The 22,399-nt window shown below is 41.1% G+C and overlaps 1 protein-coding gene across 2 annotated transcripts in view; it reads right to left on the bottom strand.

Moving 5' to 3' along the window:
- pcca (propionyl-CoA carboxylase subunit alpha) overlaps positions 1 to 22,399 on the bottom strand; it is a 463,897-nt gene that overhangs the window by 128,713 nt on the left and 312,785 nt on the right. For both annotated transcript variants that reach the window (XM_059970514.1, XM_059970515.1), the window contains one exon: positions 1,023 to 1,125. In XM_059970514.1, the coding sequence (XP_059826497.1) occupies positions 1,023 to 1,125 (103 nt within the window). The remainder of the gene's footprint in view (positions 1 to 1,022; positions 1,126 to 22,399) is intronic.

Raw genomic sequence — 22,399 nt, 5'->3', positions numbered from 1 at the left:
CGGCTGTACAACATTCAAAAAGCACACCCACTCATTGTGACCAGCGTAATTAATTATATTGTACAGCTCCTTCAACATTTTTAATATCTTGGGATCAGTTCCACCAAAAGGGAACCAATGGCTGATGTTATTACAGAAGGATTTTCAAGAACAAAACAGAAATGATGTTTTCTCTGTTAAAACAGTTGAACAAACAAAAGGGTTTCCTCGGTAAAAGAAAGGAGTCAAACATCAAACCACCAGTAAAATCCTGAACCCTAAAAGCTCCTTTGAAGAAACATATTTGAAGTGCAGAATTTCTGGTTATGGGTGATTGAAATGAGAAATCTGTAGCTGTGCATGGACAGTTGGCAACATGACCTGCTAATTAAATCCATGTGAACCAGTCTCATCTTAAAAGAGCTCCCAAACATTAGCTTTCTCAACTTCAGTCTAGTCAATCAACCAAGCAACACAGCCTTAAACCTGACACCAGCATAACGCAAATCCTGTCCCTAACCTACTTACATCTGTATTTTAACCAGATCTGTACATAAGGATTACATACTCCTTCAAATCAAGGTAGCTGACTCAAGTGGCAATTTATGCTCAGTCATATGCAAAAGGCAAGAGCTTGAGTGTATCAAAAGCAGTTTCCACAATGTAAAACTCACTAACTTTCCAGAGTAAAAAGTTTTCCTTCAGGCAAACTAATAAAAAGCACAATTTGTTTTCCATTGCTAGTTAGGCAATGAAGCAATGTATGTGTAGCAAATCCTTCCAAAATTCAGTTCAACCAAATTTGACAGATCTGAATCTATGTTCAGTGCAGCTACACCACACTATCAGCATGTACAACAGAAGATGCTTTTTTACTCTTCAGTATCCAAAACAACACAGCACCCTCTCTGGCTATTGTTAATCACTTAACTGCATTACTGACTTGCTGCACACTTGTGTAAAAAAAACTGATGGGGAACAGCTATGCTGCATTAGCAACTTTATGCTGCGTTTAAAGGGCAGAAATATTGTTTCAGCCTTACAGAGTATGATGAACCTGCTTGTGAGACTGTAACAGAATGCGTCCCATCATCCAGCTGTACTGACAGATCCCAGCTCCTTTCTCCTCGTTTAACAGCGGGAGCCCTGCAGACAGAAGTACAAAGAACATTTTATTTTTAAGAAGATGAGAAAGATGTGCTCAATAAACCTAAATCATAGGAATGCATTAAGGGAATTACATTACTAAGTGTCACTTAGATTTGAGTCTTATTTTTATAAATGCTCATCTTGTGTATATTTTGAAACATTTTCTGCCCAACCATATCACTTTCATCAGCAGCCCGATAAGTTGAAAGAATCTTTGTCCACAAAACAAAACATGTCCTCCCCATGAGAACAAGATTTCAGTTAAAAATAAAATCAAATCTTCACTTGTAATTGCTGGAAAATTACTTATAAACTTCTTATCATTATGTCCGCACACTCAAATCTGCAATTATCTCTATTATTCTTTATTTTAAATTTTATGTATCACTACATTAAGATCAACATCAGGCAACTAATCAAAGAAAGAACTCAGTGGTTAAAGCCACTTTTAATCAACTCTTTGAACAAAGACAGAAAACATTCCTGGGCCACAAAACAAGACAACAATTCCATCTTGTATTCAGAGAACACAGTGGTGGAAGAAATGTTTTGATCAATCGTATATTTTTCGACTCAGCAACAGCAGCTATCAGCATTTTAAGGGAATTTATTTTTTTTCTGGATATTTGAAAAGCAAAGAAAATGTTAGTTTACAACAGCAGTATAGGCCATTTTGCCCCTCCGATCTGTACTGATATTGTTACACAAGACCGCTCCCATCTTACTCCATCATCAAAGACCTACATCATCCAGGCTATGCTCTCTTCTCTCACTAATACCATCAGGCAGGAGGTACAGGACTCTTAGGTCCCACAAGAGCAGGTTTAGGAACAATTACTGCCCTTCAACTATCTGGGTCCTGAACCAATATAGGTAACTCCACTCACCTTGAAGACAGAATATAGCATTAAATCGCAAGACCCTCAGCAGTGTGGAGGATCTGAGAGATCTTGAGGTTCCGTGTCCATAGGACATTTAAAGCTGCTGCACAGATTGACAGTGTTGTTAAGAAGGCGTATGGTGTGTTGGCCTTCATCAACTGTGGTATTAAGTTCAAGAACTGTGAGGTAATGTTACAGCCATACAAGACCTCGATCAGACCCCACTTGCGTTCATTTCTGGTCACCTCACTACAGGAAGGATCTGGATACTATAGAAAGAGTGCAGAGGAGACTTACAAGGATGTTGCCTGGATTGGAGAGCATGCCTTATGAGAATAGGTTGAGTGAACTAGGCCCTTTCTCTTTGGAGCGACAGAGGTTGAGAGGTGAACTGTTAGAGGTGTATAAGATGATGAGAGGCATTGATCATGTGGATAGCCAGAGGCTTTTTTCCGGGCCTGAAATGGCTAACCTGAGGGGGCATAGTTTTAAGGTGCTTGGAAGTAGGTACAGAGGGGATTGTCAGGTAAGTTTTCCACACAGAGAGTGGTGGATGCGTGCACCAGCAATGGCGGTGAAGGTGTATACAATAGGGCCTTTTAAGAAACGCTTAGATAGGCAGATGGAACTTAGAAAATTAGAGGGCTATATGGCAGAGTAATTCTAGGCAGATTCTAGAGTAGGTTACATAGTTGGCACAACATTGTGGGCCGAAGGGCCTGTAATGTGCTGTAGATTTCTATGTTTGTATGTTTCAATGCTGAATTTACTCCAAAAACTATAGACTTACAGAGTTATAGAAAGGTACAGCACAGGAACAGGCCCTTCGACCCATCTAGTCCATACTGTACCATTTAAACTGCCCACTCCTATCGACCTGCGCTGGGACCATAGCTGTCCATACCCCTACCATCCATGCAGCAATCTAAACTTCTCTTAAACACTGGAATCAAGCTCTCATGCACTACTTGTGCTGGCAGCTTGTTCCACACTCCCATGACCCTCTGAGTGAAGAAGTCCTGCTGAAGGGTCTCAGCTTGAAATGTCGATTGTCATGTCCATAGATGCAGCCTGGCCAGCTGAGTTCCTCCAACATTTTGTGTGTGTTGCTTGGATTTCCAGCACCTGCAGATTTTCTCTTGTTTGCTTAAAGATATGACGGTTATCAATCGTTGTGTGATAAACCTTGCTCTGAAACCTTGCTTCCTCATTTAGCATAATATCTGTTCAAGGTGAACAGAGATACAGCTAAGAATCAGAATTACTACTGCTGATATCTGACAGGAAATCTGTTGTTTTTCAGTAGCAATGCACTACAACACATACAATAACAGTAAATTACAAAAAAAAAGGAATAACCAGGTGGTGTTCGTGGACTGTTCAGAAATCTGTTGGTGGAGAGAAAAGGGTGTCAAAGATTATGTTGAGAAGGCAGGAGAATGGGGTTGATAGGGAAAATAAATCAACAATGGTATAGCACACTTGATGGTCTAATTCTGCTATGTCTTATGAAATAAGCTGTTCCTGAAACATTCAGTGTGGGTCTTCAGGCTCCTGTACCTTCTCCCCAGTGGTAGTAACAAGAATATGGCAGGTCCTAAGTGGCAAGGGTCCTCAGTGATGGATACCACCTTATTTATTTATTTAGAAATACAGTTTGGCCCAAGAGACACGCTATGCAGCAACCCACCTATTTAATACTAGCCAAATCTCAGGACAATTTACAACAACCAATTAACGTACTAACTGGTAGTCTTTTGGCTGTGGGAGGAAAGCCTGGAGCACCCTGAGGGAACCCGAGTGGTAAGATATAAATTCCTTCCAGACAGTGCTGGAATTTAACTCCAAATGCCTATGCCCTGAGCTGTAATAGTGCCATGCTAACTGCGATGCTACTGTGACACACCTTCTTGCAGCACCACCTGCTGAAGATGTCTTCATCAGTGGGGAGGGTTGTAGCCATGAAAACAACTTATGCGGGCATGGAAAGCATTTGATCACCTTTGCATTACTGGGTTTACCACTTGTAAAACAATTTAAATCCAACAATTATTCTTCAACATCACACCATTCGATATAATGTGTGAAATGTAGGGTCAGAAAGAGAGCTATCTCAAGTCCATCCATTAAATTATAAATGATATGCAGCTCTACTCCATTTCCCCAGTTTGGTTCCACAGTTCTCAACACTTGCGCCTAACCAGAGTTGCTCAGACAAATACACTTTTAATTAGGGTTCTGAGCACGATTTTAATGCTGGCACTGTGCATTTTTGCACTATATTAAAACTTAAAAATGAAGCTGAAAAGAACTCCAACAATCCTGAAGTTATGCAATCTTCACTATCACCAGGGTTTGGTTTAATACTTCAATTATGTTTTGCACCAATCTGCTATTTTTGCTTCAAGTAATGTGCCCACAGGGAAGTCAATTTAACAGCAATATATAGAACCAGGACATTTACAGCTGCAGCATTATAAAAATAGAACTTTGTACTTTCCCAAAAGCACATAAATCACAAACAATCAATATAACAAAAAAAAACAACTATGTGATCAATAACTTGGCTTTGTTCTGTGAGCTTTACTTAAAATGACTTAACTAGATTCCTTTTCTGTGGAAACTGGCATAATTTTAGATTATGATCTTCAGAAAAAATACATTATAAGCATTAGCATTCTAAAGAGTGCACAGTACACAACTACTAATATTTGTTATACTGAACATTCGGATGAAAGTAATCCTTCAATTAATCTGCCCAATTTTATTTAAAGTTCAAGATTGTATTTCTATTAAAAACACAATGGACAGTTTCACAACATACACAGCGATTTTTTTTTAAGGCTGACATGAATCTGCCCAGGTTGGAACTGCCCAAATTTAAATTATGCTTGTTAAAGCTACACCCCACAGTGCATTGGTGAATTTAGTTAAAATATTCAACAAGCAAATTTCCTTACTCATCTGGAAAATACAGGACTCTCATCCAATATTTGATCCAATTATTATTTTGTCTGTACTCCAAACCTACAATATGTAATTGAATGGCATCTTTAAACAAATAAACATGTCCCAAGGTGCTTCACAGTAGTCCTCAAGCTGAATTTGAGAGCAAGCCAAAGGCAGAGATACTGAAGGACTTGACCTCATGTCACAATCTTCATCACAGGTCTAATCATTTTACCCTGCCCACCATCACCCATCCAACCAAGTAACGGATCCAAGCATAAACTTAATAGGTGTGTTGCCAGTGTCCAATGGGGAGCCTAAAGATACTAACTCATCATTTTAGGAACAGGTTCTTCTCATCCAGCATCAGACTTCTGCACAGTCCATGATGCTACCTCAGCATTCCACTTTGGCACTTTTTATTTATTTATTCTGATTTAGTATTTCTTTTATGTCTTGTGTTGTACTGCTGCCATAAAACAACACATTTCAGTGATAGTAAACCTGAATCTGAGGTCTTTCAGACTTTGCTACCAATCAGCTCAATGACAATGAGGTCTAAGGCTCAATACTTCATAATTCTGGCACAAAGCCCTTACTCTTTGCCCCACATCACCCCACCCACCTACCAATGCCCCTTCTTCAGCTTCTCAGCCCAGACCACTGCAAAAGCAGCAGAGTATAAAAAACCACCATTCATCACACTAAATTTCTAGTTGTTAAAAGTTCAAAGGTTCACTTTATTATCAAAGTATGTATGCAGAATACAACTCCGAGATCTGTCTTCTCCAGATAGCCACGGTATGCAGAAAAATCACGGTGGTCATTGAAAGAAAAGGCATCAAACCCACCCCCCCCACAGCATGAAAACAAAAAGAAACAAAAACCCACAAACCCCAACCCCTCCCCCCAACCACCCTGGAAAACAGCAACTAGAACGTTAAACCCCAAGCCCCCTCCCTCACAAAAAAAACTAATATATCACCCACAAGGAAATAAAACAGCAACAATAACATCAAACCCCCAATGCCCTCTCTTGCACGAAAAAGCTAACAGATCACCCACCCGGAAAAACACCAACAAGAAATTCAGACCCCAAATCTCAAACCACCCCGCCAAACTCAAAAAACTAATATATTGCCCACACAGAGAAACAGCAACAAGAACATCAAACCCAACCCCTGCAATCGACAACAAGAAAGAGTGGGTGAAAAACAGGGAAAAAACATAGAACTGACAGTAGCCGCTGTGAGCTACTATTATGTAGCTTTTAAGTTTCAATGCCAATGACACTGCCACAGGAAAATCAGTAAGTTATTAAGAAAAATATTCTTTATTGTTGCATTATTTATGGTTTTTATTTTTAAGGAAGATAAATTTAGAGCAATTATTTTGAATCAGTTTGTTGATTTTCAGTGTTTGTTATTTTTTGAAAATATCTGTGTTTGCACTATAAAAGGATCTGATTTAGGAGTAAATTCTGTTTTTAAACAACTTTACCATTCAGCAAAAAGATCATTAAAAACTCTTAGTCATAACTTGCACAGCAGGAGTCACAAATATCAAGAATAATGCTGCCGTTTTTTTGAGGAGCTGAGGTCAGTTCTTGCACATTGGAGAAGTCGGTCATTCATCTGAAATGATTTCAGAGAATTTGCAAGACCAGGAAAGATATGTTATGCAAGCACATAGAAGTATTCAGTTGAGGTAGACAAGCACAGCTACATAGAGACTACAAAGCAGCCCTCCCACGGTTCATGAATAAGTCAAGGAAATGATCAGAAAAAATAGAAGAGATGTTTGGACAGATGGCCCACTTAAAACACATGGGATAAAGTGGCAGCAATTTGAATGAAATGTTAGATTTTGTTAATAATTGGTCTTTATTCTCTGTAGTTCCCAGATAAGTAAATGAATAAATTCTTGAAGTGTTACAAGTATGAGACTTGCTGACAAAAAAAACTATTTATGAACTTTACTGCTGGAGCCCAAGAAAAGGACAAAAATGTAAAAATTACAATAAAACCTCAAGTATATTCTACATAAAAGGAAGGTCAGGATTAAAGGAATTTTAAATAGCACAAATCTGTTCCAACTAAAACAATGCTGAGGATTTATTTTCTGTTCATTCTGCACTTTGAATAATCATTGAAAGTCTCCACCATGTACAACAAACTTAAGACTTACAAGGAAAAATTTCTTCCCAAAAGCACTACCATAGGTATATTATATGATAGCACTTCAATAAAAAATATAAAGTTTAGTTTATTAACTGATGTTTCTAAAATCTGAATAATTGCAATGCATGCTACCCACTTGTCTAGTCTTCAGAATAAGCCCATCCTTTAATTAAATTACTTGCTCTACAAACACTGCACAATCAAATTCCAACTGTGACTGAATCAACCAATGAAGTCCTCCTAGAACAACAACTTAGAGAGCACCGCTAACATGGCAAAATAAAAGAGTTCCAAGGTGTCTCGTTGATAGGCTACCGAACAAATCTGGGCATGTAATAATATTCCGTTTTATTCAATTAATAGGCTCAAGATCCCTCATTACTACTGCTCCCACTAAATACTTCATGGTCTTACAGATACCTTCCAGCAGTTGGTTTAAGAATCACCACTGTTTCTGAAAAGTCAATTCAAGTATAAATATAATTGATTATGTGGATTAGTTAATTAGCCATAGGCCAAAAAGACCATAAGACCTAGGACAGAATTAAGCCATTTAGCCCTTCAAGTCTGCTCCAACATGGCTGCATCATCATGGCTGATTTATTATCCCTCTCAACCTCATTCTCCTGCCTTCTCACCATAACCTTTGATGGAACGATTAATCAAAAACATGTCAACATCCACCTTAAATATACCTAATGAGTTGGCCTGCACAGAAATTAAGAATTCCACAGATTCACCACCTTCTGGCTAAAGAAAATTTTCCACATCTCTGTTCTAAATGAACATCTCCAAATTCTGAGGCTGTGCCTTCTGGTCCTAGACTCCCTCACTATAGGAAACATCTTCTCCACATACACACTATCCAGAGCTTTCAATATTTGATGGGTTTGAAATCCTCCCTCATTCTTCTAAACTCCACTGAGTACAGGCCCAGAACCATCAAATGCCCCTTGTATGTTAACCCTTTCATTCCTGGGATAATTCTTGTAAACCTCCTCTGGGCTGTCTCCTTTCTTAGAGAAGGGGCCCAAAACTGCTTACATTACTCCAAGTGCAGTCTGACCAATGGCTTTTAAAGCCTCAGTATTACATCGTCGCTTTTATATTCTAATCCTCTCGAAATGAATGCTGACATTACATTTGCCTTTTTACCACCAATTCAACCTGCAAGTTAACCTCTAGGGAATCCTGCATGAGGACTCCCAAGAACCTCTGCACCTCTGATTTTTTTAATTTTCTCCCCATTTACTAAATATTCAACACCTTTATTCCTTCTGCCAAAGTGCATGACTATGCCCTTCCCTACACTATATTCCATCTGCCACTTTGCCCATTCCCCCAATCTGTCTAAGCCCTCCCACAGACACCCTGTTTCTTCAGCACTATCTGCCCTTCCACCTCTCTTGGTATCCTCCATCAATTCCTTCATCCAAATCACTGAGATACAACATGAAAGGAAACAGTCCCAACACCAATCCCTGCAGAACACCACTAGTCATCAGCAGCCAACCAGAAAAGGCCCCCTTTATTCCTGTACTTTGCCTCCTGCCAGTCAGCCAATCTTCTATCCTTTCTAGTCCCATAATACCATGAGTACTTATTTTGTTAAGCAGCCTCATGTGCAGCACCTTGTCAAAGACCTTCTGAAAATCCAAATAAACAGCATCCACTGACTCTCCTTTGTCTATCTTGCCTGTTATTTTCTCAAAGAATTCCAACAGATTTGTCAGGCAAGATTTTCCTTTTGGGAAACCATGCTGACTTTGTGCTATTTTATCTGTGCCTCCAAGTACTCCAAAATCTCATCCTTAATAATAAATTCTGACATATTTCCAACCACTGAAGTCAGGCTAACTGGCCTATATTTTCCTTTCTTCGGTCTCCCTCTGTTCCTAAAGCATGGCTGGCCTGCATCAGACTATTTGAGTGGTGTTGAAAGGACAACCTTATACTCAATGCCAGTAAGGCTAAGCAAGATTGTGGTCTTCAGGAAGGGGAGGTTGGGAGAACACACACCAGCCCTCATTGAGGGATCAGCAGTGGAATAGTCCAGGTGTCTACACGTCAGAGGATTTGGCCCAACATTTTGATGCAATTATGAAGAAGGCATGCCAATGGAAGTACTTCATTAGGAGTTTGACATTTTGTATGTCACCAAAGACACTAGCAAATTTTTACAGATGTACAGTGGAGAGCATTCAGCATCTGGTATAGAGGCTCCAATGCACAGGATTGAAAAAAGCTGCGGAGAATTGTAAACCCAGCCAGCTCCATCTTGGGCACTAGCCTCCTCACCTTCGAGGGCATATTCAAAAAGTGATGCCTCAAGAAGAATGCCGTTTCAGTGCCCATGATGAATGACCCTTAATATCCAGGACATGCCTTTTTGTCATTACTACCATCAGGGAGAAAGTAACGGAGCCTGAGGATGCACACACAACATTTTAGGAACAGTTTCTTCCCCTGCACCGTCAGATTTCTGAACAGTCCATGAACTCATGCATACACCTCACTATTTTTCTCTCTTTCTGCACAATTTATATTTTATATATTCTTATTGTAACTTACTATTTTTTACTATATTGTACTGTAGTGTTGCCACAAAACAACATATTTCACAACAGATGTCATTGGTAATAAACCTGATTCTGAAAGACCCTCCACACATTTCCTATGGCCTCAGTAAGTTTCTGTGGATCCATGGGTCTGACTGGTGTGATCATCCCACCAAGCAGTGTGGTGCTGCACATGGTGACTCAGCCTCAGGGGGCGCAATCTGAGCATCAATTTCTGGACTATCCTAATGGACTTTCAGTGCTCTCAAGGGCATTTTCATTCATCTCTTAATGTCTCTGAAAATCAAGGATATTTAAAAACATATTTATAAACACAAAAGATTCTACAGATGTTGGAAACCCAGGGTAACATACACAAAATGCTGGAGGAACTCAGCAGTTCAGACAGCATCTATAGAAAGGAATAAAGAGTCAATGTTTCAGGCTGGGATGCTTCATCAGGACTTCATCCTGACATATTGAGGTAGTTCATTAAAAATTAACATCCAATCAATGTAATTAGCTGATACACTTAGCTGATACAAAACATGAAAATTAATTCAAATAATGAGGGAAGTCAAACCATTTACCTTTTTCATCCTGATTACTGATACTAGTGTAAAGCTAAAGGGTGGATACAAAGAACCTGCTATCCCTTGGATAACGATGACTGAACACTGCATAAACATGAGAGATTCTGCAGATGCTGGAAATCCAAAATAATACACACAAACTGCTGGAGGAACTCTGCAGGTCAGACAGCGTCAATGGAAATTAATAAACAGTCGGCGTTTCGGGCTGGAGTTCTGAAGAAGGGTCTCGGCCCAAAACGTTTCCTTTTTAAGAGATTATGCCTGCCCTGTTGACTAAGCACTGTGCCTGGATTCAGTGCTGAGTCCAGTGGCAGAATGGAAGGGCCAACATGCCAGCGTCTAACCCAGGGGTAGGCAAACTTTTTGACTTGTGGGCCACAAAGGGTTCTAAAATTTGACAGGGGGGCCGGACCAGGAGCAGATGGACGGAGTGTTTTGGTAATACACCTCATAAGAGAAAATAAAATATCATGGGATATGTAGAAAACATGTGCTTTAATTTCAATTGAAAATGAACAAATGTATTACAACAAAATATCTGTCTTTGAAGTCCCATGGTATTTAGCTATTTATTGAAATGACTTTTAAAACACTGAAAATTAAATGAATAAAATACAGCTTTTTAAAATAGTAACAGTTATTATTTTAAAGCACTGAACATTCTGTTACCCTTCAAGATATTATCATCATCACTCTCCTCCTGACTGTCTTTATTTCAAAAACGGTAGGAGATGCAGGTCTACTTGTCCTGCTCCTTCTTATTCAATTGTCCCCTGTGCCAGAACTCAACAACGACCCACACAATGACAGAACAGTGAGAGCGCGCCAGTATGCGGAGCGCATTATATGATCTGGAGCGCATTTTTTATTTTGAGAACATACGTGCACCTGCGCACTACTCATGTCCATCACTTAACAGAAATGACATGTAACATGTAAGGCTTATTGAAAAAAATATTTTCAAATGCATTTTTTACATAACACAACGAAGAAGCTTATTTTTAATTTCAGTGGGAACAGTGTTGTTGGTCTCCCTTTTTAGCCAGCGCATCAAAGTCTGGATTTAGTATTGTTGTGGCGATTCTCAGGATGGATCTGAGGTGTTGGTCAGTTAACTTGGATCTGTGGCTGGCTTTGTTGATGCTCATGACGCTGAACGCCTGTTCACACAAACAGGTCGAGCCGAACAAAGAGTAAAGCGCAAATGTGGAGTAATACGCTGCACCTCAACAAAGGTCAATGTGTAGCGGTGTGCTACATGCAGCGCTAAAATTACGACACGGAGTCGGTAACTGCAGTCGAAGAAAAAAACTTTATTCGAAATTCCCAGCCTCACTTTTAAGCCTCCCTCAACCCGCCCCCCTGCGCAGAGGCTCCAAAGCTCTGTGCTCACAAATCCCCGCAGGCTATCTCCCTTATCCGGAACGCTGGCTAATTGTGAGCCAGTTCGGATGTGCCAGGAAATGGGTCGCCACAAATGTATATAGAGTGCGTCATCTATTGGGAAAACGCCAGAATTGCGGGGGAAAAACGTTAACAAGGTTTACTAATATAATTTCATCAAGTTCTGCAGGCCGGATTAAAAAGCTTAATGGGCCGCATATGGCCTGCGGGCCGTAGTTTGCCCATGCCTGGTCTAACCTCTGGCACTTTCCATACTACTGCAGTTTGGTGCAGAGGCCTGGAAGACAAAGGACAGTGACTGGAGAATCTACTTCACCAGGCCCAAATAATCTCCAGATTGCACTGACAAATATTAGGTCTTTATTCTTTGGAGTGTAGAAGGTTGAGGGGGGGACTTGATAGAGGTATTTAAAATTATGAGGGGGATAGATAGAGTTTACGCGAATAGGCTTTTTCCATTGAGAGTAGGGGAGATTCAAACAAGAGGACATGAGTTGAGAGATAGGGGGCAAAAGTTTAAGGGTAACAGGAGGGGGAATTTCTTTACTCAGAGAATGGTAGCTGTGTGGAACGAGCTTCCAGTAGAAGTGGTAGAGGCAGGTTCGATTTTGTCATTTAAAAAAAATTGGATAGGTATATGGACAGGAAAGGAATGGAGGGTTATGGGCTGAGTGCAGGTGGGTGGGACTAGGTGAGAGTAAGTGTTTGACATGGAATAGAAGGGCCGAGATGGCCTGTTTCCGTTCTGTAATTGTTTTATGGTTATATGGTTATATCCCAACAACCCAGGCAGAGCATAATCAAAATAACAGCAATGGAGGAAACATGGTACAGTGTTTGCACTTTTCCTTCCCAGCAATGTAAATTTACATAATAATACATTCTGACTTTACTGCTACAAATAGCTTTTAAAGTATTTTATGTCTGGTTTTTAAAATACTACCTGATATCTGCACATTTGGTTGAAAAATGTGACGTTACTTTCTTTCGAATTCTAAACCTCATCAGATTTAGAACAACCAAGCATTGCTTAAAAGCCAGATAAATATATTTTCAAACTCACGGTCTCCCGCATAAATCATGACATGCAGAGACAAGGGTCCCTCCCCCAGTGAGGAATAAAATCCCTTAATATGGGTATATTTTTGTCTATATCTATTAGAATAACATACGTTTAAAGCAGAAAAGCTGGATGAACTCAGCAGGTCAGACAGCATCCGTTGAAAGAAGCAGTCAACATTTCGGGTCAAGAACCTTCATCAGGACTAAAGAAGGAGGGAGCAGGGGCCCTATAAAGAAGGGGGGAGGGTGGAAAACCAATCAGAGGAAAGATCAAGGGGTGGGGGAGGGGAAACAGGGAAGGGATAGGCAGGAGAGGTGAAGAAATCTAAGGGGAAAGCACTATGGATAGTAGAAGAGTGCAGAGTCATGAGAGGTGATAGGCAGCTAGAAGAGGAGGCAGAGTGAAGGTGGGATGGGGGAAGGGAGAGGGAGGGAATTACCGGAAGTTGGAGAATTCGATGTTCATACCAAGGGGTTGGAGACTACCCAGACGGTATATGAGATGTTGCTCCTCCAACCGAAGTTTGGCCTCATCCTGGCAGTAGAGGAGGCCATGTATGGACATATCTGAATGGGAATGTGAAGCAGAGTTGAAGTGGGTGGCAACCGGGAGATCCTGTCTGTTGTGGCAGATGGAGAGTAGGTGCTCGACAAAGTGGTTCCCCAATCTGTGTCAGGACAGCTCCGTCGAGCACCTCCGCTCCATCCGCCACAACAGACAGGATCTCCCGGTTGCCACTCACTTCAACTCTCCTTCACATCGGTTGGAGGAACAACATCTCATATACCGTCTGGGTAGTCTCCAGCCCCTTGGTATGAACATCGAATTCTCCAACTTCCGGTAATTCCCTCCCTCTCCCTTTCTCCATCCCACCTTCACTCTGTCTCCTCTTCTAGCTGCCTTTCACCTCTCATGACTCTGCCTTCTTCTACTACCCATAGTGCTTTCCCCTTAGATTCCTTCTTCACCTCTCCTGCCTATCCCCTCCCTGCTTCCCCTCCCCCACCCATTGACCTTTCCTCTGATTGGTTTTCCACCCTCCCCCCACCTTCTTTATAGGGCCCCACCCCCTCCTTCTTTAGTCCTGACAAAGGGTCTCGACCCAAAACATTGACTGCTTCTTTCAACGGATGCTGCCCGACCTACTGAGTTCATCCAGCTTTTTTGTACATCTTGATTTGACCACAGCATCTGCAGTGTACTTTGTGTTTGAAGTTTAAAGCAGGTAACTTTCACCTTTACAAAGCAGCTAGTTTTTATTTAAAGTTTAACAGGATGGGAAAGGAAATAATTGTAAAATAGCAACTATTTAAACACCTACTTAAGTAGGGATTTCCACAACATTTAAAGATAAATGTGGCACTACAAATGAAGTCTTTTGAGAGTTTGCTTAAAATATAATTAGTAATTAAAAGCCGCCTGGTTTTGGCTAAAAGAAACATTCTGTTTTAGGCTTGTTGTGTTATAACTGTATGGGAGTTTTTGGCCAAAAATACTCAACATCTCTAGGTCTCTTATACTTGGAGATATAACATATTGATACACTCAGTCATAAACCCCCATATGGACCAAACCATAAAACACGATCTTACATATTATGGTTGTAATCACCAAACTAACATTTCTCCACCATATAAAAATACAAAGCTTTAATTTTTGAGCTGTATTTGAATGCGACATAACATTCTGCACCACAGACACACTCTTCAAATACACTCAGTAGCTCTTTGAGTTACACCTGTACACCTACTGGTTAATGCAAATAATTAATCAGCCAGTCATGAGGCAGCAACTCAATGCATAAAAGCATGCAGACATGGTCAAGAGGTCAGTTGTTGTTCAAAACAAAATTCAGAATGCGGAAGAAATGTGACCTAAATGATTTTAACTAAAGAGTAATTGTTGGTGCCAGACAGGATGGCCTAAGTATCTCAGAAACTGCTGATCTCCTGGGATTTTCACATACAACAGTCTCTAAGAGTTGACAGAGAATGTGCAAAAAAAAAAATCATTCAGTGGACAGCAGCTCTGTGGGGAAAACGAGAGAGATCAGAGGAAAACGGCCAGACTAGTGAAAGCTGACAGTAAGGTGATAGTGACTCAAATACCTGTTCATTACAACAGTGGTGTGCAGAAGAGCATCTTGGAATGTATAACATGTCAGACCTTGAAGTGGATGGGCTACTGCAGACCACGAACATATACTCAGCAGCCACTTTATCAATATGTTCCTAATAAAGTGGCCACTGAATGTATTGAAGCTGCTTGCCATATAATATAGATATAGATATTCTACTGCCCTTGCAGAGTGTGAGTGAGTGAGTGTGTGTGTGTGTGAGTGTGTGTGTATACAAAACGAGGTGGGGGGGGGGGTTAAACACCTTCTCAAAAATCATCTGAGCCAGAAGCTTTTAATGAGAAAAACCTGTGAAAAGATATTTTGCTATTTCAAGGGCAAAAAAGAGGTGATGGAGATGGATGTCTTTCCATACCATGTGCTTCAAGTCAAACTCCGAATTAACTCATGCAGGAAATGATGTTAAAGAAAATTGCTTTTGTACAGGAAGTGATGTTCATAAACAAAATGAACAGCACCTCTGGAGGCGAGAACACTCCCTGCCTGACATCCATATCAAACTTCATTGGAACTAAAAGTCAAATGATTATTTCATTAAGTCCTTGGCAAAAGAGAGTCTCAGAGAGTGGATTTGGAAACGGTCTTGCTGCACAATCTTTAAACGTTCTCACTTCGAAAATGTCGTTCATGATGACATACTTGCTCATGGTAATGGCTGAAAAGCAGACTGGTGACACGGTGCTCAGCCAGAATGATGATCGGGTGAGCTACTTCTAGAGTGAGTTATGCCCTCCAACTTGCTGTAGCCTCTCCTTGCAAATAAAGGAATAGAGTTTCTGCTTCTTTTTTCATGTCTCTCCTTTCTTTTCAAGGCGGCTGGGGTCCTGATCTACAGCTGCAGCACAATCTATGGTTCTCTGCAGACGGTGGGTTCTCGTTCTTGGACTCGCCTTGTGGCCTGGTGTTTTGCTGTCTCCGGCTGCAGCCTAGAAGACATGCATCTTAGGGGTGTGGCCCCATGGACAATCCAGTTCCTCACTTATGTTACCGACTGAATTGTCACGAAAGATTGAAACATCGAGACACCGGACAGTGTCCACTACTGTCGGAAGGCCCCTGCACTTGAGTGATCTCTCTTTCTATCTTGATTGTAAGTGAGGGTCTGTTGTCCTCAAATCAGGGGGCTTGGAGAAGCAATATGGAAGATTGTAACATCAAAACAGTGAGCAGTTGGTTCCCCCTCTCGTTTTTGTAGCAGCAATCTCTCTCTCTCTTGCTAGTGAGAGAGAACCTGTCTGAGATGTTGAAGTGTTGGGATGGGTTGTTTTTGATGGATTTTAGACCATTGTCTCTTTGCTATTGCTTACACAGTGGATGGTGGGAGCGGGGGTGTTTGAATCTTTTGCAGAAGCAAGTGCAGGAGGGAGAGAGGAGGAGGGTTGCTGCTGCTTGTGTGTGGGAGGGGAGAAAGTGTGGTTCTAACATTTTCTGTTATTCATTCTTTGTTTTTTTTTGTTTTGTGGATGCCTGTAAAGAGTAAGAATTTCAGAATGTATGCATTCTCTGATTTTAAATTGAACCATTTGAACTAAGGTAACATTGGACTGGCAGATGTTCCTACTTTGTGATGCACTACACTTTCTCTGCATACGCCCGTCTGAATAACAAAAAGGATTTTATCTTTGCTTGATTCAGTTGCTCTGCACTGAAAGATTGCTTACAAATGTGACAACCTCTGCAAAGGCTGTCTTTGGCTACAAAGTACAAAGTAAATTTAATATCGAAATACCTATAAAACCTTGAGATTTGTTTTCTTGTGGGCATACTCATTAAATCCAAAAAACATAATGGAGCCAATGAAAGACTGCACCCAACAAGACGGACAACCAAATAGACAGCAAACTCTGCAAGTACAAAAGGAGGACGGACGGACGGATGGATGGATGGATGGATGGATGGATAATGAGAACGTGAGATGAAGAGTGATGAGTTCATAGGAGGGGGAACAGTTCAGTGATGGGGCAAATGAAGATGAGTGAAGTTCAAGAGCCATAACTGGTCCTGAACCTGGTGCTGTAGGTCCCAAGGCTCCTGTACTGTCTTGCTGATGATAGCAGTGAGAACAAAGCAGGCCTAGGTGGTGGGGGCCCTTGATGCATTCCTGCAACAACACTCCATGTCGATGTGCTCAGTGGTGGGGAGGACTTTACCAGAGGATTGGGCCATATCCACTACTTTTTGTAGGATTTTCAGTTCAAGAGCATTGGTATTTCCATACCAGGCCAGTCAATATACACTTCACCACACATTTATAGAAGCTAGTTACACTTTTAGGTGTCATGTTGAATCCTCTATGGAGAGAGGCTCAGTTGTGCTTTCTTCATAATTGTACTCACGTGCTAGGCCCAAGACATATCCTCTGAAATGATAACTCTGAGGGATTTGTTGTTGACCCTCTCGACCTTTGATCCCCCAATGAGGACTAGCTCATAGATAGCCTCTCTTTTCCTCCTCCTGTAGTCAATTATCAGCTCCTTGGTCTTGCTGACATTGACTGAGAGGTTGTTGTGGCACCAACTCAGTCAGATTTCCAATCTCCCTCCTATAAGCTGATTCATCAACACCCTTGATTCAGCCAATGACAGAGATGTTGTCAACAAAGTTAAATATGGTATTAGAGTTGTGCTTAGCCTCACAGTCTTAAGTATAAAGCAAACAGAACAGAGAGCTAAGCACATAGCTTTCTGGTGCACCTGAGCTGATAGAGATTGTGCAGGAGATGTTGTTACCAATCCAAACTGACTGGGGTCTGCAAGCGAGGAAATTGAGGATCCAACTGCACAAGAAGAAGGTATTGGGACTAAGGTCTTGAAGTTTATTTGATTAGTTTTGAGGAGATGATGGTATGGAATGCCGAGTTGTAGAATGCTGAGAGTATGCTGATGTATGCATCCTTCTGTCCTGATGTTCCAGAGTTGCGCATACAGTCAATAAAACGGAATCTGCAGTGAACCTTTTGTGCTGGTTAGCAAATTGGAGCAGATCTAAGTCACTTCTCAGGCAGGAGTTGATATGTACTATCACAGTGGTTTCTTCAAGAATCTCCTCTTTCATACAGATACTACCTTCACAGGGTCTGAAATGACTTGGGCACCCATTCTCCAGGAGATTAGTCTTAAATGTGTTGACCTTGGGCTGATGAATACCAGACTTCACCCACTATGATCTAGGTTCAGTTGTTGGGAATAAGGTGTTCACATACCTTATGTGCATAGTTGGTGTCTCTGCCAAAGAACTGGAGAACTTCAGTAGAAGATTCAAGTAGGTGCATCTTGTCAGCTATGTCCTTAAGGTGTGAATAACCACCTACAGCTTCTGGAGCTGGGATTTCATCCCTATTGTTGGGAATACAGTCGCACTCAATGAGGGTTGGCAAGTGTAAGCAGACCTCCCCTCCTTTTGTCTCCATGACAAACCCACTGGCTCTTCTTCTGGCACAACTGATGCTCCAGAACTGATCCTTCAGAGTGTATGAGGACGTAGCTACATTTGACTGGTACTCAGCCGGTTCCCTGCTGTGTTCTGCTGCGGGTGTGCTAGCCCAAGGTTCTTGACCTGAATTTACAGCTGCATCTGGGTCTAATTCTTCTGAAGTGGTAGGAAATGATGTAAAGAACAGCTTACGTACACAAAGTGATGTTCATACAAAATGAACTGCTCTTCTAGAGGACTGAAAAAATATGCACATACATATTTTAATAAATACTTTTCTGAAATAATTATTTTTTAAAATAGGGAGTATGCTTCAACACAGGGAATTTGAGACCTTAAAAAGTTAATTGATTATCTGATAAAATATACACCAAAGTTGTGCATAGGCCACAATAAGTGAAAATCCCGTTCCTAATGTAAATTGGCATTGGTACAGGTCACCAGATAACAAAAAATTGAACACACCATGTTAAGCTAAACAACTGCACAGTACCCCATGGTAACCCAGTGACTTTCAACACACTATAATGGCAGCAGGAACTTTTGTTTTTGACGTGTGGGCATTGAGAATGATGGAAAAGTTATCAGAGGTTAATGTAATCCTCAATTGTAGTAGTAATAACTTCACCATGTGTTTCATACAAATTTTAAAATAAATAACACTGGAATTCATGTGAATGGTCAAGGTGAATAAAAATAAAACAGCTCTATAGCTGATAAGTGGTAAATAACAACCATGTCACAGCAATGACCATCTGAAATGAAAAGAAGTTCTAATCAAGTACACATATTATTTCACCACTTCGCCATCACTGTGCTCACCACCATTAATACCCCAGAGGGTCACCATTGACTAGAAACTAAGCTGGACCCCCTTCCCAATGGCAACTGCAAGAAGAGAGCATGACCTGGATGGTGGGAGTCCTTGGTGACAGTGTTTCTTGTGGCAGTGATTCTGCGCAGCTTGCCCCTTGCCTCTATATGAAAGCTAGCATCACGCAACCTGTGAGTCAGAAAGTATTGGAGTAACTTCCAGGACTTCCTTTTGCTGGTGTCAGATGAGTGGAGTGAACTGTCAATCACCAAGATGGCTGCCCATTCCTCGACATGATTGGTCTCCTGGCACACTCCCAAGTGGTGGTACCATCCAGCCTTTCCACTGATGGGCACCCCTGCTATTCCATGAACTTTTCAGTGCCACTGGATGGTTGAATGGTGAGATTCAAGGGTAACTGGAGCCAACAATTCAATTATATCAAAGCCTAGTGCTATTTTTTTTAAAAATTGTATTAAATATTTCTTAATGCTTTTCACACTCCTACTTCCCCCAGGATAATTGGCAATGAAAACTTTGATGATGTTCCTCAGACATGCCCATTTTTGGAGCAGGACCTGTTGTTTCTTTCCATTTCCCTATGAGTGGCAGGTATGGGACCACTCTCCCCTACAGGGCCAAGGAAAATCTCCACAGCTTTCCACGGCAAGTCATCTGTGAAACAAAGGAAGTGGCACACTCTCAAGGCTTGCCACTGATGAACGTCATTTGGCACATGCACTGTGAGTTCAGCTCTCTGCATTCACTCAGCAAACTCAAAGACTGGCGTATGGTGCAGCTGCATCTTCCCAGGACACAGCAGGCAATCATTAGGTTGCACAATCCACCCACAAGTCAAAAACTGAGCCCAGTGCTCCCAGTGGGCTTACTAAGGTTTTGCATAATATGACATCTCTCCTTTGTAAATTATATCCCTGTCAGAATAAACACTAGAACTTTATTTCGGTTCTTAATTCATAATAAATTGGTTTACAGGTGTTCCCCCCCCCCCCCTTCACAAAGGTACAGCGTTCCTATGAAACCTTTCTTAGGCCAAAATGGCATAAACCAAAGAACCATTAATTTATATGGGAAAATTTTTCATTAAACCAAAAATCCTCTTTATAATACGAAAACAGGTTACTCATGTAGGTCTTTTGCAAAAGCAAAGTGGCGTAAAGCGAACATTCATAAAGCTGGGGACACCTGTATTTCTAATTAAGCTTCTATTTCTTATACCCTTACTAACACGAGAAAATGGTACTCAGGTGAAAAATCAGCCACAATCATGTTGCAGGACAAGGGGCTGAATAACCTCCTCTTGCTTCTCATTCTTGGGTTCTTCACATCTCTTGGATGATCATTGGTTCAACCAATGTAAATCACAGTGCTGACTAAAAACAGAAGACCAAACACCAAAGAGGTTTCAATTAAGTGTGCTCTATGTAATCTCTCATTTCTACCACATCACCCCACCTTTGGGAGTATCCATATGAGGTGCTGCCTGAAGAAGGAATTATCCATCATCAAAGGTTTCCATCTTCCAGGCCATCAGGGAGGAGGTACACAAGCCTACACCACTAGGTTCAAGAGCAGCTATTTCTCTTCCATCATTCAGGGTTTGAAGCAACAGCACAACTCTAATCATAGAAACATAGAAGATAGGTGCAGGAGTAGGCCATTCAGCCCTTTGAGCCTGCACCGCCATTCAGTCTGATCATGGCTGATCATCTAACTCAGAACCCTGTACCTGCCTTCTCTCCATACCCCCTGATTCCTTTAGCCACAAGGGCCGTATCTAACTCCCTCTTAAGTATAGCCAATGAACCGGCCTCAACTGTTTCCTGTGGCAGAATCACTAAGGTTAGATCATTTTGATCATTGCACTAAAACAATGCTTTTTTTGGGTTGTGTTCTTTCTTGTAAGTAGTGTGTAAAAATTTGTCTTTCTTATCAATGCTCCTCTGTGCCTGTGATGCTGCTGCATGTAAATCTTTCATTGCACCTGTGCATACATCTACACTTGTGCTGTATATGATAAAAATAAAACTCGACTTTGATTTTGATCTCCAAAGTAAGGCTCTGGTGAGGCATACTTTTGGACAATAACTACTCGTGATAAGGCTCAGACTCCTTGGTGTACAGTTTGGAGTTATTCCTTTTCACATGAAAAGTTGTTGTGTACAGTTCTGGTTACATCAGTAAGCTGGATAGAATGCAAAGGAGATTTATGAGAATGTGGGCCTGAATTACACGGAGGGATTGAGTACGCTAGGCCTTTATTCCTTGGGCAGAGGAGACTGAGGGATGACCTTATAGAGGTGTATAAAGTCACGACAGTGCATGGAAAAGAAGAAGGCACAAAGTCTTTTCCCCAGGGAAAGGGAATCAAAAACTAGAGGGCACTTTCCAGGTGATCCAAGGCCAAGTGAAGACCCAGTAAAATTGTATCTGCTGCAGAGCAATTGTGGTGATAGGCAAAATGCAGCATGGGCAAACGGGACTAGCTTAGTTGGGTGTCTTGGTCAGCATGAACAAGTTGGGCCTAAGGACCTGTTTCCATGTCTGACTCTGTATAAACCTTCTGCTCTATAATAAATCACATTTACACTGAACCAACATTAAATAATCCCCAAAGTCAATGCAACAGATGTTGGAAATCTAAAACAAAAACAGAAAATGCACTGTTTGTCAGGCAACATCTGCCTTCTGATGGAAGTTCACTGAGCTGAACCAGTATCTCTCGTTTTTCTCTCTCTCTGTGGGTGCTGCCTAACCTGCTGCGTGTTTTCAGCATCTTCTGTTGACAGCAACATTGCAAATTTCCGTGAAAACTTCAAGTGTAATTGAAAAAGAATACACCAAAAATAACCTCAATTTAAAAATAAATATTAAAATTAGGACATGATAATATAGACAGTAAAGTTATTGGAAAAAAATCAGTAACGTGTGTTTTTTTGCAATTATTTCCTAATCTAAATAATCTGATCCCCTTTAAAGCTTCTTTCTCAATGATACTCAATCAAGTATTTCCAATCCACAAACATGGCATTCAGCCTCATTGCTACACACTGAAGCTTCTCTTCACAGACTCCAGTAATTGTTTCCCCCCGTTTCTTTCCAAACTTTGAGCTATTCCTTAACTGCATTTTTGCTGTTCTGCCCAATCTCCCCCTGTGGGAATGAGTTCTACATTCTGCCCACCCTTTGGAAAAGAAGTGGCTCTTGAACCTTACCTGATTTATTAGTGTCTCTCTTGT

Source organism: Hypanus sabinus, chromosome 5, assembly GCF_030144855.1.
Source record: "Hypanus sabinus isolate sHypSab1 chromosome 5, sHypSab1.hap1, whole genome shotgun sequence".
NCBI classification, from domain to species: domain Eukaryota; kingdom Metazoa; phylum Chordata; class Chondrichthyes; order Myliobatiformes; family Dasyatidae; genus Hypanus; species Hypanus sabinus.
The sequence above is the reverse complement of the archived record's forward strand: the minus strand, read 5'-3'. Positions and strand labels throughout refer to the sequence as shown.